The 18,106-nt window shown below is 36.6% G+C and overlaps 1 protein-coding gene across 5 annotated transcripts in view; it reads right to left on the reverse strand.

Annotated features, from left to right (window-relative positions):
• The window catches only part of LOC311074191 (uncharacterized protein), a 155,230-nt gene that overhangs the window by 114,489 nt on the left and 22,635 nt on the right, over nt 1-18,106 (reverse strand). For all 5 annotated transcript variants that reach the window (XM_084100593.1, XM_084100592.1, XM_084100594.1 and 2 more), the window contains 2 exons: nt 8,709-8,844; nt 5,395-5,460 (listed from right to left, as the gene is read on the reverse strand). In XM_084100593.1, the coding sequence (XP_083956719.1) occupies nt 5,395-5,460; nt 8,709-8,844 (202 nt within the window). The remainder of the gene's footprint in view (nt 1-5,394; nt 5,461-8,708; nt 8,845-18,106) is intronic.

Here is an 18,106-nt window from a genome sequence, read left to right on the forward strand (position 1 = left end):
AACCCTATATTAGGGCTGCTCGATTATGGAAAAAATCATAATCACGATTATTTTGGTCAGTATTGAAATCACGATTATGTAACACGATTATTTCACATGACTTTGGGAACGTGTTGCATTTATTAAAAAGACACGGTAACACTTTACAATAATGTTAATTAGTTAACAGTTAATGTATTACTAACATGAACTAACAATGAGAAATACATTTGTTACAGTATTTATTAATCTTTTTTATTGTTAGTTAATAAAAATACAGCTGTTCATTGTTTGTTCATGTTAGTTTACAGTGCATTAACTAATGTTAACAAATACAACCTTTCATTTTAATAACGTATTAGTAAATGGTGAAATTAATATTAACTAAGATTAGTAAATGCTGTAGAAGTATTGTTCATTATTAGTTAATCTTAATAAAGGTAGTTAACTAATGCTAATTAATGAACCTTATTGTAAAGTGTTACCAAAGACACCTTTCAACAATTCTTAAAAAATCGAAATTTGAACATTTATTGTACTTTTTGAACTATTAAAATAAATAATATATAACAGATAATACTTCAATGAGTATTTTAATAATTCCCGCAGGTCTACCACTTATAATGCGGGAAATTCCCCCGCAAACATTGATTCACTTTAGCATGTAGATTGTATGAGTAGCCTAAATGAATCCACACAGACTATAAAATCAAATCAATCATTTTAAAACTTTCTCCAAGAAGCAATTTCACAAACCGCGTGAGTGTTCAGCGGTGCCGCGTCTTCTCTCTCTGTCTCTCAAAATGCGCTGGACAAGGCAAGCGTCGAAACTACACATTCGCGTTTAGGAGTCGGGACATGATGGAATTGTCACTTGTACAATCGGACCAGCATTGCATCGTAACTAAAGTTTATCATTTTCACTTCTTTTTAAGTTTTATCAGTTTAAACATTCAAGCTGAGAGAGTTTATGCAATCGGGAGGGGCGGATGTGCGCGCGTCATTCAGAACAAAAGACAAAATAAGAGCGTTCTTTCAAAACAGAACATGGCAAAATAATCGTTTTTACTCGATTATACTATTTTGGTGATCGTTGGGAGCAAAAATCGAAATCGAAATCGAAATTCAATTAATTGCACAGCCCTACCCTATATGATCTAAGGAACATCATTTACTCACTCTCATGATATTCAAAACATATGCCTAAAGGAGATGTTCCTGCTGCTCTTTTCAATAAAAGTGACTGGTGACCAATGGCTTTCAAACTCTGAAAGCAAAAAGCATCATTAAATTTGTGTTTGACTTTTTTCAAGTCTTTGAAAGCCATTTAAAAAAAAGAAAGAAAGAAATGTAAGTCATTATTCACTGATAATCTACAATTTGTTTGCACATTAAAATATGGCACGTCAAAGAGACGTAATTTATGCAATGTCACTGGTTACACGACACACGAGAACCAATCAAAATGCACCAAATTTGCATATGACAGAGGGAGGTAAGTGAAAAAAAAAGAGCTTTCATGAACCATCTAATGCACTCATCAAACTAAGCTTTTTCTTCACTTTATTGCCAGTATAAATTATGGTCCCAAGAGTCCTTTCAAAAGTTCATCTGAAGCATGATGACTGTAAAGGCATCATTTATATCCTGATGATCATCTTTCTCAAATTTAACTTTAAACACTGTAATTCATTATTTATGAGTGGGGGAATTGAATGTACAAGGTTAAGAAATATATAAGATAAATTGATTTCATTCCTCACATAAAGCACTGAATGATAAACCTTTTTCCTACTGAATTTGTCTCAAGTGGGGTATTTTTAAAGAGTGTGGTGTGTTTTAATTAAAATGAAAAACTATCAGGTTAAGAGGTTCAAATAGCTCAAGGGCAAAGAATACAGCAACTGTGGCTTGAATCCAAGGATCATTTCTGTATAGAAAAGTTATGACTAGGATGGATGGTCTGTATCTCATAAATACTTGTTTACAGCATAGTTTTTAATGATTAATATTAATGATATTCTCATTATTTTCTTAAAGGTGTCTTATCATACATTGCATTCATTATTTTATTGTTTTTCCTGTGGTCCACTTACAATGTAATTATATTTTTATTGTTCCAAATGCAATCATAATTTTTCAAGACTATTATCTGATCTTTAGAAAGTATAAATAATCCAAGGATTTGAGAATGAATTTGTTTTTCTATCTTCATTTCAGTGTAGGACGTTTTGAACTTGATTAAGCCAATTTGATTTATCTTTCTACACCTTTTAAATTGAAAATCGAATTTATATTTTACAAAAGATAAAGGCATCAGAAACAAAACTTACTGAAAAGAAAAACAGCCAAATTTGAATAGGTTGTAATTATGACCATCTTTTAATTGAATCATGACACCGTATGCTACATTTGGAGAGGATCCCGTGTCTGCTTATGTATTTTTTCATGTTAACTTCCAGTTCTAAAACTGAATACTAATGTGCACATAAGGTTTCTCAAATCTTTTTCATCACTCAATGAATGGGTCATTTGTATTAATGCAACAATAACAAAAGGACAGGGGCTTCATACACTGTTTAACTTTAGGAATCTCTTTATGTACCTCTCTCTGTAAAATAAATAAATAAAAATAATACAAAATAAATGCAGCTATAGTTCATATCCCCCTTTCTCATGCACCCAGTATATCTTGTCCCTTCGTGACTATCATTTACTAAAAAGGCAAAAGTCTCAACACATTCAACAACAACTAATAAGCAGTGCAGCAACAAAACTGCAACATGCTGATAATTTATAAAACGGTTATCAGGGCTATGTGATAAGTAACTACTTTTATTTTCTTAATGAATCTTAAGCGTGTAACATTGTTGGTTTCGTTTTCATTCTTTTCCCTGTTCTGATTTGCCAATTAGTTTCCATGGTTATTCATTAGTTCCTCACCTGTTCTTAGTTCTGTTGATTACTCTTTGTGTATTTAAGCCCTTAGTGTCCTCTGTTCATTGTTCGGTCTCGTTTGTGTTTACTTAGTTGTGTTTTTCTGGAATATATCCTGAGAGTTTGATTTTTTAATAAAGTGTTTCTTTGAATCTCCTGCGGATTTTTAGATCTGGCGTGCCTCAGATCGCTCGCTTTATGTCTTTTACTACACCAGCCTTAGCGAGCAATCAAAGGCACTCCTGCCTGGTGATGGTCCTCAGGGAATTTTGCGCATTTGTGGAGAGGGTGATGGTGAACAATGGATTGGCGTTCACCATTCTGCCCCGCAAAGGAGGACATCACCAGCCCCAATCCGGATCCAGAGACCAGCCAGCCGCCTGCCACACCCTGCCTATGCCAGAGCTGACTGCAAACACGAAGCCCAAGCCTGAAGCGATGCCAACACCAGAGACAGCGGCTGAGCCTATTATCGCCCCAGAGCATGAGCCCAATGGAAAGTCTGACCAGGTGCATGAGCCGGAAACATTGTCCATCCCAGTGGGTGTGCTAGTGGAGCATGAGGGAATGGAATGGAGTCCCACCACCACTGCACTGGCCTGACCTCTGGGAAATATTATGAGGATTTGGAAGAGGATATTCCCCGTAATCTATTGTCCCCTATGGTCCTGGCCAGCTCCAAATCATCTCCAGCTCCGCCTTGGCACAAGGATCCCCTGTTTCTGTCTCGGGCCACTGAGTCTGTCACTACTCCACCTCGGCCCTGTCAACCAGTCGGCTCCACCTTGGCTCCTCCCTTTTGGGGCCACCTGGGGCCATCATCCTCACTGCTTCACCGAGCTCCCTCATCACTTCGGCTTCGCCTTGGTCAGTCATCACTCTGTCTGTGCCACGGACATCCTGGCCTTCAGCTGCGCTTCGTCCCTCCAGCCCTATGGCTTCATCAGGGTCCACCTTCCGACCGGCCTCAGTCATATCAACTCCTGCCTTCATCTCTTCCAACTATCATCGCCACCCTGGTTTCTCCCGTCATCATCTACTCTTCTGTCCAACCCTTGGCCGGCCCCTCATCCTCTTTTAAAGCCCCCTCCCTCCCTCCTTCCTCATTTTGACTTGTTACTTATATTTATTTTCAACAAAATTACTTCTTTTCTTCAAATTTGCATTTACTCTTTCCCTTTCCCTTACTCTTTCCCTTATTGCTTATTGCATTCTTTTTTTAATCAACACTTGAATGTGGGTAAGTTTAATAAAAAAAAAAGCAAAATTTAAAGCAGTATAACTCCCCGTCAATGGCGGGGAAGCATTGTCTCATAAATGATAGAAGGGAAAAAGTTGTAATGATAAAAGTGATGGTAAAGACATTTATAATGTTGCAAAATATTTCTATTTAAGATAAATGCTCTTTATTTAAACTTTTTATTCATCAAATAACATTAATAAAAATAATATTAGAATGATTTCTGAAGGATCATGTGACACTGAAAACTGGAGCAAACGAGTAAGCTGGAATTCAGCTTTACTGTTTTCACTGTATGTTTAACCAAAAAAAATGCAGCCTTGGTAAGCATAAGAGACTTTCTAAAACATAAAAAAATCTTACTGACCCCAAACCTTTGAACTGTAATGTACATCCAATCTAATCTACATGGAATAAAACCTCTGTAGTACTTGTATAAACTGTAAAACCAGTCAGATTTACAGAACAGAAAGTCCTGTCACTGCATGTGAAACTCAATATCAAAACAATGACAAACAATGGGTGAGTATGTTGCTTCATCAAAAATTATATTGGAATAATCTGTGGCGCTAAAGGTAGGTTTGTAGTTTCCTACAGTCCAACACACACACACACACACACACACGCACACACACACACACACACACACACACACACACACGCACACACACACACACACACACACGCGCACACACACACACACACACACAGCTAGACAGAGCCATGCTGCTTACACAGGCCACCTGGTCATTTGGCTGCCAAAATAAATATGAAATGGGTTTTATTCAACAATTTTCCAGATATCAAAAGTTGTTTAGTTTCTCTCACAATACATCACAGAGAAGAACATTTTTGCTTGTGTTTTTGCTGAGGAAAAGCATTAGGAGATCAAACACCTCACAGGCACAATATAATGAGAGAATTTCCAGCCATGCTGTAACTGCATTTATAAACATTACTCAAACTGAGTCCATGATTTGACTGACAAGCAGAGAATAGAAAATCTGGGCTTGAAATTGAACATCTAGAGAATAAACAATATGATTGACTTGGTGTCTTTCTTTGAGATAACGTAAGAAATAAAGAAATAAAGGCCCTACTGTTTAAAGAAAGTATAAATCAAAGAAAAGCATGTGCATTTATTTAATCTGACTGAACAAAAACAGATCTTGTGTGCAAGCCTGCTCTTAACATTTATTAATGTTACATTAAAGATTACAACCTAAGGCAGCTCTCACCTGGTATGAAAAAGAGCAGCGTAGGCCTCACTTCCCGCCAGGACGTAACTGATTCCAATGGACACACTGTTGAAGACACAGTTCGTTATCAGCACTCATTACAATAATGACAGTTCATATTAATGAGGAGCTGTCAAGGACAAATCAAACAGGATCTTCCATTTCTCCAAATCAAAGTTGGACAAAGCCAGATATTTAATCTTCATAAGGGTCATTGTTCATTGTACTTTTGACTATTGAAACTTATGAAACTTCTTCAAACATCAATGTTAAAACATGTATCACATTCTGGAAAAAAGATCAACCTTGAAGTGAATTTTGGTATCATATGTGATGGTTTGGATATTTGATACCATGTGTGATGGTAATGAAGTTGTCCTTTGGCTTGCTAACATTAAAGTTAGATAGCAGTTAATTAACTGATAAAACCTATAAAAAATTCTAATTGTACTCGGGGAAAAAAATAACAAAAAATTGTATTAGTGGAGAATTTTAAGTCTCAGATACACACAACCAAAATACCAAAAATTAATACATTTTGGCAAAATGAGGAAAAGGTAATTAAAGAGACATTTTAAACTAGAATGACAGCAAACTATTTATTTATTTGTTTATTTATTTAAAGCAAGATCTCCTAATTTAACCACAAATTAAAAATGGGACCTTTCAGAATCTTTGAGTTTTGCATTTTGGCGCTAACGTATAATGTTGAATGTTAAATGTTGAATCAGTCGGTCTAAAAAATGTAGCTGTCTGTGTGAAATAACTACAGAAGGAAAAAGATAGGGAAATAGAAACCTTGACTTGCACCATCATACTGGACAATGCTGTGTGGATCTGTGGTCCTTGACTGGTTAGAGAACGCAATCTGTCATGGAAGCACATTGATCGAGGTCTAAGCCTCTTGAACACAATGAGGAGAGAATCAATTGGATGTGTGTTAGCCAGACCTGTCTAAATGCTGATAACAAGGCTTTTTTCCATTCAGTTGCATGACTGAGCATGCAGAGCATTGCAACAAATGATGCCGTGTTAAGTGTCAAAGGCATTTCTCAGTAATGACCACTGATGCCCTTAGTGCTTTTTCCCAGTAAAAATCCCAACAAAACTCATGCATTTTGGATTCTGTATTTAGTTTTGCAATACCATTCACATAGAGGACACCGTTATAGTAGTCACAATGCCAATGGGGGCAGAAGAAATCAATTTTTGCTTGAAAATCTATCCAAGAAATTGATTTATGCTTGTTAAAAATACTTCAACGTCTTTCAAAAGTACCCTAAGACTTTAGATTTGACTAAAGTAAAGAAAAAGATGAAAAATAAGTGGGGGGAGAGCTAATTTACATCTAACATCTGGTAATTAATAACGACCCATTTAAAGACAGACAGATGGGCGGCCATATTGGCGACTAGTACAAAAAGTGGTCGACCATTATTCTGCACCATTATTCCAAAGGTGAAATGTTAAAACTGTTGTTCGGGGCAGTGCTGCTGACATTTCACATATAAATAACACCGCATTTTATGGTGGCCCAGAGAGCATAACATGGATTTAAAACCTACTTAACGCTCATATCCAGAGAGGATGTTTGTGCATGTACCTCCTCAGCGGAGAGCAGCTTTTAACTACTTTCTCAGTCCCAATGACTTCATTAACCTTTTTTGTTGATCAAAAACTGAACGAGATGCTCTTCTCAGACTAATTGAAGGGGTTCAGTGACATTTTAGCGGGGCGCATTTGTGACACATTTATGAGAGTGTTCTTCACAGAATCTTCTTTATAGCGAACCCTGAAATGAACACAAAGATCTGAGAATGACCGAGGTAATGTGGCACCGGCTGTTAGTTCTTTTTTTTCACCAAAAAGACTGTGAAAGACTGTAAAAGTATAACATAATTTGGCTGTTGTTGTTTGCAAGCCTTTTATGGGAACATCTATTATTGCCTCTGGTAAAAAATTAGAATGATAGAAAAACAGGGAGGCAATGAGAAAGACAGATTGATGAAGTTCAAGACCTTATAATAACACCAATGTAGAGTACAAACAATTTTGCTGCTATTTTAGTAAGACATGTCCCCTGTGACTGAATTAATAAACAAGCCTTATTTTTATATTTATTTATATGATTATCACTGAAAATCAATATATTTTGCTGCATCTTGTACATCTATTATAGTCAGAGGAATGTTTATTTATATATAATATTTATATGCGATTCTTTTTTAAAAACTGTACTCTTATTTTTTATGATTTTATGCATTTATTTGAATATATCCTAGAAAATCTCATGCATAAACATTTATGACACTTATTCAAAGCTTTTTTTTCCTTTTACTAATAAAGAGCACAGAAAATAAATAGGGAAAATACACGCTGCTTCTTTCCCTAAAGCAGCAACTCAGAGTTAATGATCTTGTCTGTTTACCTCAGGGCACTCTTATACAAAAAGAGCTTTTGACTCAGAGCCAGTTCACCATTAACGTGAGCTCACAAGGCCAATATCATGTTACAACACAATTTAAGAGGCCAACAAAAGTACAGTAAGTTTACAGTTCATGGCAAATTACAACCCATAGTATCAAAGCTCTACATGAAATGTATGAATGCTGTCCAGTGTTTCAAGGCTATAAGAACCCAAATTGGCATAGGGCAGAAACTGTATAAAAACACAACGAAAAGGGTATTTTAGTTTAGTATTTAGGATGCAACTTAAGCAGCTTTACAGTCAGTATTAAACAGGACAAACATTGTCAGCATCACATTCAATTAAAATGACAACTTAAATTTCTACTATAAAGCAGTGTGTTAATGTTTTTACTCGCATCTGACCTCGACAGACTGAACAGAAGAAAGATTTCCACATCAAAATAGATTTTCGGAGCAGTTTTTTACATCAAAGGAGGCGGCGCTTCAGAGCCACACCTACCTATTACATAAATGCCATGGACCAATAGCAGATGTTTGAAGTTCAAAAATGTTTACCAACTGGAGCAAACCTTTCGGAAAGTTCGCTTTGACAAGCTGTTTTGAACTCCTGCAACAAACTCCAAATTAACTTTTGGCATTGACATCACACCAGTTCGTTCTTCAATTTCGCTTGAAGCATATGGTTGCCTTAAGTTAACAAATGCAGGTTACCACTTTTTACAGTGTAGTAAAACTGTTCTTCGAACATTGTCTTTCTGGTGAAACTTGTTAAGCAGCTTTACCAAAAGCATGCTATGCAGAGACTAGCATCCAAAACGACAACATATGCTGGAGGTTAGCTATGCTTTTTAGTCCTCAAAAAGATATGAATGAAAGAGACTCACAACTGAAAGAGCAGAACAAAGCTGAAGGCCCAGCTGGTGTGCTTGCCCAGGAAGAGAACTCCCAGCACGTGCAGATTTGGCTGGAGGTCCTCATCTTGCCTCCGTGCTGTGATGTCCCTCTGCAGAAGATCTGCATCTACAGAGAAAACCAGCATCCATTTCAGATACATAACCATAGACAGAGGAAACGGCAGCATGATTTCAGTTAGCATGAAACAGTTACTGTCCTGATGTCAGCAGATACATAAAAGTCAAGACATATATAGGAGACAGAGAAACATATTATATCATCTTATATGCTATGTACACTACCGTTCAATTTAAAAAAAAAAAAAAGTTTTATGTTCACCAAGTCAGCATTTATTTGATAAAAAAAACAGTAAAAATATTAATATAATTTAAAATAACTGTTTTCTATTTTAATATATTTTAAAATATTATTTATTCCTGTGATGACAAAGCTGAATTTTCAGCAGCCTTCAGTGTCACATGATCCTTCAGAAATAATCCTGATATGCTGATTTGGTGCTCAATAAACATTTCTTATTATTATGAATGATAATAAACAATTATGCTACTTAATATGTTTATGAAAATCAGTAATCTTTTTTTCAGGAATCTTTGATGAATGATTTTTTTTTTTAAATATAAATTGTATGTAACATTATAATTGTCTTTAATGCATCCTTGCTGAATAAAAGTAATGATTTCTTTAATTATTTTATTTTTTTACTGAACCCAAACTTCTTTTTGACAAATCAGTTATTTCAGATTACAGGATAGAGCATTTTATATAATTTTCTAGCGAGAAGGGTAGGTGTTGATTGATCCCAAGGTTTTTTTTTCTCCATTAGGTCACCTGATGGAGTTTTAGGTCACCATTACGTCACTTGATGGAGTTTTTCGGTTCCTTGCCACTGTTGCCTTTGGCTTGCTCAGTTGGGGATATTTGGGGATATTTAATTTAATTTTATCAATCAATAAATTCCACTAGAAACAAACCTTGTTGTATTATTTTAATTTAATACTGTGAAGCTGCTTTGATACAATATGTATTGTGAAAAGCGCTATACAAATATACTTGACTTGACTTGATTTCCATTTGCATCTCAGGAGACAATATTTGAGTAGATTCAGATAAACACTATTTTTGTGTTTTAATGTTTGACAAATACGAACTAAGAATTGACTTTGACCTATAATCATCCACAGAACCTGCTTTCACCAAGTGCAACATGTTTCTGGATCAATATCTTTAATCAGATTTGATTTTAAAATTAGTTAATGTTTAGTTTAGGCATACAACCAGCATTAGGTGCTTCTACATCAGTGTTATTCATCCATCATTTCCCTCTGATTTTATGGATAAGTTATAGGTAGGGATAGGTTTAGGTTTAAGGGTAGGGATATTGTTAGCATTACATTTTCGGACAGGAACGTTGTTCCAGGATCCACAAAATATGTCGATCCAGGAACGCATCTAACTGGGCAAAATGAGGATGTGCATTTTGAGGAAGGCCACTTTGTTTCCCATAGGAAACATTTATTAGTTGACAGCATTTGCTGCCCAGTGGCCAGAACGGATGGGCCTGACAAGCCCCTGTGTCTGCAACAGATGAGCAGAACAATCCATCAACCCCTCTGAGGTGCCACACATCACTCCCAATGCAAAGTTCTGCCACAATACCACAACACATAGTGCCCCGCTGTGCGATTTTGACACACTAAATAATGAATCTTTTGAGAGAGAAGTCTGAGAAACAGAGGGAAAACATAAGTGAACGAATATGGACAGAGATAAGAGAAGTGTGCAGCAGTACCCCCCCCCCCCCCCCCCCCTTTTTTTTTAAAGTGATTCCAATCATATTTCAAGCAATTCAAAACTATCATGGCGCACAGTGCGCATCTGAAGTGTCTAAGCTGAAGGAAATAATCCATTATTTATCGGCTTTGATATATCAGACACATTTTCTTATTGGGCTGATAACATTAAAAATGAAACGAAATCGTCCGATACCGATATGGTGGCTGATACAACGTGCATCCCTATTTCTTTAGGGGGGTTATTTATTTATATATAAACACAACAACTCCAAAATTTCCACTTAAGAGGAGACTGATGGAAAGATAACAAGAAAAACACAAATCATTTTTTTGAAAGTAATAAATGGTGCTGCGTTCAGTATTGCATTCACCTGTCTGAGCTGATCTCCCGAGGGAAAAAACAAACACAGACCCATAACAGATGTTACATATAATTCTGTTGACACAAGCACCATTGATATGATTATATTGAGTCAGAAATAGATGTGAATTAGATAAATATATGGTGCAGAAAACATTCATCTGGATGCGTTTCTAACTGAAACACAGAGCGCTCAAAAGTATCGCAGAGTTTCTACCTTTCATTAGGATGACGAATCACTTTCCAAATCGTTTATGTCAGTCAGCCACCAATCTCCCTAATGATGCTTTGGCACACAATCTGATTGGATTTTTTACATTAAGTTAAGACTACTGTACCTGTACGGCACAAATGACAAGGGAATGGGCTGTGGAGAGTAGCCGGCTAGAACATTAATTTCTGAGAGGGACCCATCTGCTTGCAGAAAGGGATGGCCAAGTAATTAGGATCGAGAGCTGCTAGAGCTCAACACCTGTCAAGGATACGTTGCAGCTCTGAGTGTGTGTGTGTGTGTGTGTGTGTGTGTGAGTGTGAGAGAGAGAGAGAGAGAGAGAGAGAGAGAGAGAGAGAGAGAGAGAGAGAGAGAGAGAGAGAGAGAGAGAGAGAGAGAGAGAGAGAGAGAGAGAGAGAGAGAGAGAGAGAGAGAGCAGCACAGAAACATCCCTATGCTAGAGGTGAATTTTTGAGGGTGAATCTACATCATGACAAAAGTCTCCAATACTGCCAGCGTGGTCAGACATCCACCTACTGTTTGAGAACGATTAGAGAAGCGCAAAGCTCGGTTAACCCGCACACAAACATCTTAATATGGCATTTCTCAAAGCACCTGTGTACCATAAAGTCAAAAATTGGAATTTAGACGCTTTCAGTTGCAGTATTTATAATAAATGATTTATCTGTGCACATCATCATCATCATTCATGAGCTCTCATAATCTTAAATTAAAATAACTTCCCCTCTCTCTTGCAGCAACATCTATTCTCTTCTCTGATGACATTTACTTGCACAAGGGCGGGACAACCTGTCACTCACATGACATCACAGCAACAGCAAACAACGATCCAATCAATTCCTGATGGGCAAAATCATGATATACGTCACAATAGGGAAGAAAAGACTATCGCAACTTGTGTTTCATGCTGACTTTAAGAGATGCAGATGCCCCAAAGAGTATTTTAACAATTTAGACACACTTAAAGGGATGGTTCACACAAAAATTCTTCACAGAACATCATTCTTTCATCACCATCATGTCATTCCAAACTTGTGTTTTGTTTTTTTTCTTCCTTTTGTTTCTGTGAAAACCCTTTTGGTTCTTATGTTTCACGTAATTTAATGCCAAACATCAAATCACCAATGACAATTGATGTTATTAATGTGTTGCCATATTTGATTTGGGCTATTAATCAGTGATTTGATTTGTGAGTGATTTAAATTTCATTCTGTTCATCTTGAAACATCATTAAAGTGATCATATCACTTCTGAACAAAACTGGAGTTCCTATTGATGTCTTTGGAGCTAGAAACATTCATACCCCACCACTACATTCACTATATGAACAAAATCAGCTGAGATATTCTCCAAATATCTTTTGTGTTCAGCATGAGGGTGAGTAAATGATGACAGCATTTTCATTTTGGGGAGAACTATACCTTTATTAAAAATTATTGAATGCGATTTCATTTAACATCAAAACAAAAAGTTTGTTAGGCTTCAAAATGTAAAACAATGGATAGTGTTAAAAAAAATAAGACAACAATTGTGACAATTTGAAACTTTGACTTCAGCTTCTGAGAACCCCAGAAATGTGAAACTGGTCCAAATTTGCAGTTTTTATCATTTGAGAATATGGACCAAAATCATTCTCATAACCTTTACTAGCGACTTTCCTGAGCTGTGACATAAAAAGCAGCAGGAAAACATAAGTTCACTTTTTTTTTCTATTTGTCAGAATACATCTGTTTGTCAGAGGAGAATGGCATCTTTTGTGTCCAGATGGTGTAGACATGGTATCTACCAGCATACGTGAACTGTGCAATGACATAAACTAGGCGTTTGGCTATTTAAAGTCAAGAACAAAGCCTTTGATATGTTCCAATGTCCTGTTTCAATTAGAAATGTCAACACAGAAAAGAACATTACATTTGTTAAACCATTTCAAAGCTTGCTGAGGGATCCAGTATCCAAATGTTGCTCCTAATGTCTACTTACTGTCCATCAGTCAAATCTGGAATGCAATTTTTTAGAAAAACTCAAGTTCTTCACACAAATTCTTCAGAAATATCCCCTACAAAACTGAATCAATGTCCAGCTGTAAACTTGGAGCAAGACTTAACAATATTTCCCTTCTCAGATAGAAACAGTAACATACAAGTCACACCAAAAAAAAAGAAACATGAATATTTCAAAACAGTTGTCATCACGTCTATCTCTGAAAATGTAGGATGACAGCAAGTCTTGAGGGAGAGACTGTGATAGGAAGAGCAAGAGCAGGAGTGGGAGAGAGAAAGAAAAGTTTGTCTATCTAAAAAAAAGAGCTTTGTAACTTGATATATACTACATATCAGAGTTGTTGATGCTTCTCGTGGAATATAACACTGCTCTTCCAGATCATCAACAAAGCTCCTCTTGTCAAGGTGGATTTCTTTCAAGGTTTCTGTGAAAACATATTCTTAGAAGGTGCTTAGAAGTCCAATGGTCAGGATCATATGACCATAAATAGTATTGTGTAATAAACTAAACTTCCTATAAGATGCATTTAAAGCAAAATTGATTCAGGGTAAGTTACTTGTAATTATGCATAATTTACTGTTATTACTATAGTACATGTAGTAACGTGTAACTATGCCATCTTAAAATATTAGGGGGGGATTTGTCATGATGCTTGTAATGCTTGCAAGTCACAAGACAATGAGGGATTGTAAAAAAATTAATAGAACTTTGAAAATAGTGTTATATTTTATTTCATCAGCAAAATCGCTGTAAATATGCTGTGAATATTAACTGTCTCATCAAGCTCTACCAAGCGTACTAGCTGATATATAGATGAAAATGAGTGGCGAGTCCAATAAAGAGTCCAGTGGGAGTGATCAAGCAAATGGCACTTTGCCACCGCATTTACTTTTGGACACAGTCTGCTTTCAGAGTTTTTGCTGAGCACAACTGTCTCTTTAAAACCAGCAATAGTTTACTATTGCTTAGAATCTATCACAGTTGTTGAGCCATTTAGTGATATATGGCAAGGTCAATGCAATCATAAAACCACTTTATGACAAAAATGATAGCCAAAGTTTCATCAAAGGTAACCAAGCAACACTGTGATAAAGAAACAAGCACTTGTACACATTAGCCGCTTTTTCACTGTCGGGCCAGTACGAGCCAGGGCTTTCAACGGGCCAGGCTGGACGAATAGCACCCAAAACCACGCTGCGTTTCCACCCTCGGGCCTGAATAGGGCTGGGCGATATGGCTGAAAACTATATCACGTTATAAGTGTTTCATATCGGTCGATATTGATAATTATTGATATTTTTTATGACCTATTTAAAATAAGGACCAGGAGACAAATATATTACATTAAAACATTTTTATTTTAAACTTAACCTTCCTCTGATTATAATCCCCTCAGTTATAAAGGCAGAAATGTCAACACATGACTTGTATTTGTCACATGATTTCTTGGGTGTGCCTAATTAAGGTGATCACCAGTGTCTATTTAAAGTTGACTTCACTATTACATTAACATTGAGCCTGATGAAGACCTGAGGGTCGAAACGTTGCTTGAATAAACTCTTTTGGAGCAGTAATTTTCAGTGTGCGGACTTCACACTTCTTTATTTTGTCTATATTATTTAGTTGTCCTGCACCTGCGCCCAATCTGGGTGTTTGGGATGTGCACACCATTTTTGTATTTTTGTATTTTAGAAATGTCAACAACACAACCATGGAAAACACTCAAATAATTAAAATGTAAACATAAGTCTAAAATCACAATGAACACTTAATTATCTCTTAACATTAAAGTGCAAAATTAAAGAATACGTAAGAAATGTTTAATAAAATGTAATAAAATAGTGCAAAGTGTTAAATATAAACAGAGAAACTGACGACGGTCTTGCATAATTTGCAGACGACATTGGTCTGACTACGGTCAGACTTATAAAATCCAAAAAACTGCCATACTGGTGAGCTGACTTTTCCTGTTTTATCAACAATCGCTGCGGCACTCATTTTCCACTTATCACTCCACGCCGGCTGTTACTGAAGAATCCAACACGAGACAACAATATGGCGCAACCATACTGTTACATGACTGAACGCATTTTTTACTGATATTGATTACGTGTCTATCGCAATATATATCGTTATGCGACTGTGAGACGTTACAACGTCAATCAAAAATCACAGCCAATCAGAACAGCATGTGGGCGGAGTCTTGCGGCAATTGCACAGCATTAGAGAGTAATCTTGACGGCAGTCGCAAGAAAATGGATAAGTAGCTACATAATCAAATTCACAAATATTACACCATTTAAAAAATACATAGGCTACTGAGTTACTAAAACAATATTTGTCAAATAATACACTTGTTTGATCACAGTTTTAACGTTCTTGTTTCCATTAGTTTAATTTCAAGATCTGAGGTGAATTATATCCATTGTTGCTTTTACAGCTACAAAGCTGGAGCACTAAATGATATTCAAAGTCACATTTCACGCTTTTAACATTAAATAAAGCACATAAACAGTACCTGAGATTATCATTGCCACACTTTGTTTTTGTTGTTCCAGCGCGACGTCGCAGAAAAATAGAAACCATTTCTAAAATAGAATTGTCGCGTGTCGCCGTCACGGCTGATTAGGACAAAAACTCTGATTAACATGGAAAATAACCTTTTATCGCGTGTCGCGGCTTCATGTCGCGTATAGTTAGGACACGGTGTTAGCGTGTCACCCCCTACGTTGCTAGGTTACCAGAGAGTGAGTGCCTTTGTTCATGCAACCAAACTTGCTTCGCAACCTCTGGTTTCTTCTGACGAAGAAAAAAAAATTATCAAACGTTTTATCGAACGCATTTTTTATTGATATTAAGTGTCTATCGCGATATATATCGTTATCGTTTTATCGCCCAGCCCTAGGCCTGAAGCTCCGCAGCGCTTTTAAAAATTGCACAATATTTGCTGTAAAAGATCTAAAAGATTAATAAAGTTAGTATTAAAGTCAAAGTAATTTCATGCTACACAATTAATACAAATATCTATTTGTAATTTGCTCAATGCAAATGTTTAAATTATGATTTTAAGATCTGTAATTACATGTACAGCATATGGACACTAAATACAGACTAGCAGCTATTCTTCATTCTCTTTTTCCTTGTAAATCTGAACTCATTTAAGCTACCGAAAGATCAATCAAATTGGCAAAAATGAAAGTCAGTCACACAGCTGATCACACTAAACTAACCCTGCATGTCTGGCAGGGAATGCAGAAAACTGTCTGACATTTTAAGCCCCATTCACACCGCCAGCGACACGCAGCGGCAAAGCTCTCACTCAAACGATCTCATTCATTCAATGGAGCGCTGGCGACTTCCGGCAACACGAGCGATAGTGAACGTTGGTGACAGAATGTGGGCGTGTCAAGCGACGCGAGACACGCGACAAAAGTTCAGAAATGTCAACTTTATGCAAATGAGTAGCGATTTTCGCAAGCGACAACAAATAGGAAAGAAGACTTTCAGTGGAGCTCATGTCACCGTCTCGAATGCAGGCAAGACAGAAGAGTTTGAGGGCGATTCCACTGTTTTATATGATTTGACTGTGACCATGGATATAGTAAAATGACACATGGAAAAGGAACTGTCGACAGTCTCAGTGAGTTTAATTCATACATTTATAGTTCAAGTGTTGTAATTTTATAATGCAAGTTTAGCACTGCTGCAGTTCAGTTTACAGTTTCCCCTGCATTATGTTGACTATTAGGGGCAAGAAAATGTATTATTTGCCAAATTCGAATGACGTTTTAGTAATTTATGACAGTATGAGTGAGTTTAATTTGTTGATTTAGTGATCATTAATCTAGTAAATGATTTAATCCACTAAACACTGCAGTGGTGATATAAAAACACTCTCCCAACAGCATACTGTTTCTTTTAAGCCTAATTCCTAGTCAAATTAAAATGATATAGTTGTATATATCACTTGTAATGGTATTTTTTATAGATATGGCTAGACGTGCAGTCTACCAATAACATTAGAGCGACAGCACTACGAAAGCCCACAAGCGACTTCACAGTACAGAGACTAGCGACATACAGCGACGAAGTCTCTGGCAGTGTGAATGGGGCTTTACTGTTAAATTTCCTCCATGATGAATGCATATCGGCTCTCTATCATGTTTTCTGGAACACACAGTCTCATATTCAGCACTAAGCAGATAGCGGTGTGGAATCATTTACAGTGCATTTCTATGCTCAGAGACATCTATCTTTTTAATGGGCTTCTTATCAAACGCCAGCGAGCCAACCGTGCAGCCCAGGCATCAAAGCCTAATTGAATCATAGAATGCTAGGGCATTGCAAAACCTATCTGATGACACTGTCAACCTGGCATATAAATTAAGCAGGGCTCTAAGAGAAAATAGTGCTCTACACACCCAGCCTGCAGTAATAAAGCAAATCTTTAGCATTAATGCTTTATTTAAAAGTGCATTAACACAGATAGGTTATTAATTTCAAGCATTTTATGAGTATAATAGCATAGATGGCCATGAAAGGCACCTTGATCGTGTGGTAAAAGAATATACCGCTGGCCTCAGTGTGGGCCTAAGGCAGATTTGCAAGGATATGAGCAACTCTCTCTCTAAAAACCTTTACCAGACCTCAGAATCTGACAATGCAACACCAAATGTGCTGTACTTTTGTTTCTCTTTTTGGAATTCACATTTGTTGAAGTGTATGCCTTATTAGAAAACTAACTAAAAAAGGTGACTATTTCGATGACCCACTTCAGACATTCTACTAACTATGAATAACTTTGCAACTGCATCTCAACTACCAGTCATTAGAGTTTTAGTAGACTGTAAGGTTAGGCTTAGATGTTAGGGTTAGTAGAATAAGTTGACATGTTGCAAAGTTACTTATAGTCAGTAGAATGTCTGTTGGGGGACCATCAAAATAAAGTGTTAGTAGATATTAAGCAGACAGTCTACTAAT

The sequence above is a fragment of the Abramis brama genome (genome assembly GCF_963993115.1).
Source record: "Abramis brama genome assembly, chromosome: 23".
NCBI lineage: Eukaryota > Metazoa > Chordata > Actinopteri > Cypriniformes > Leuciscidae > Abramis > Abramis brama.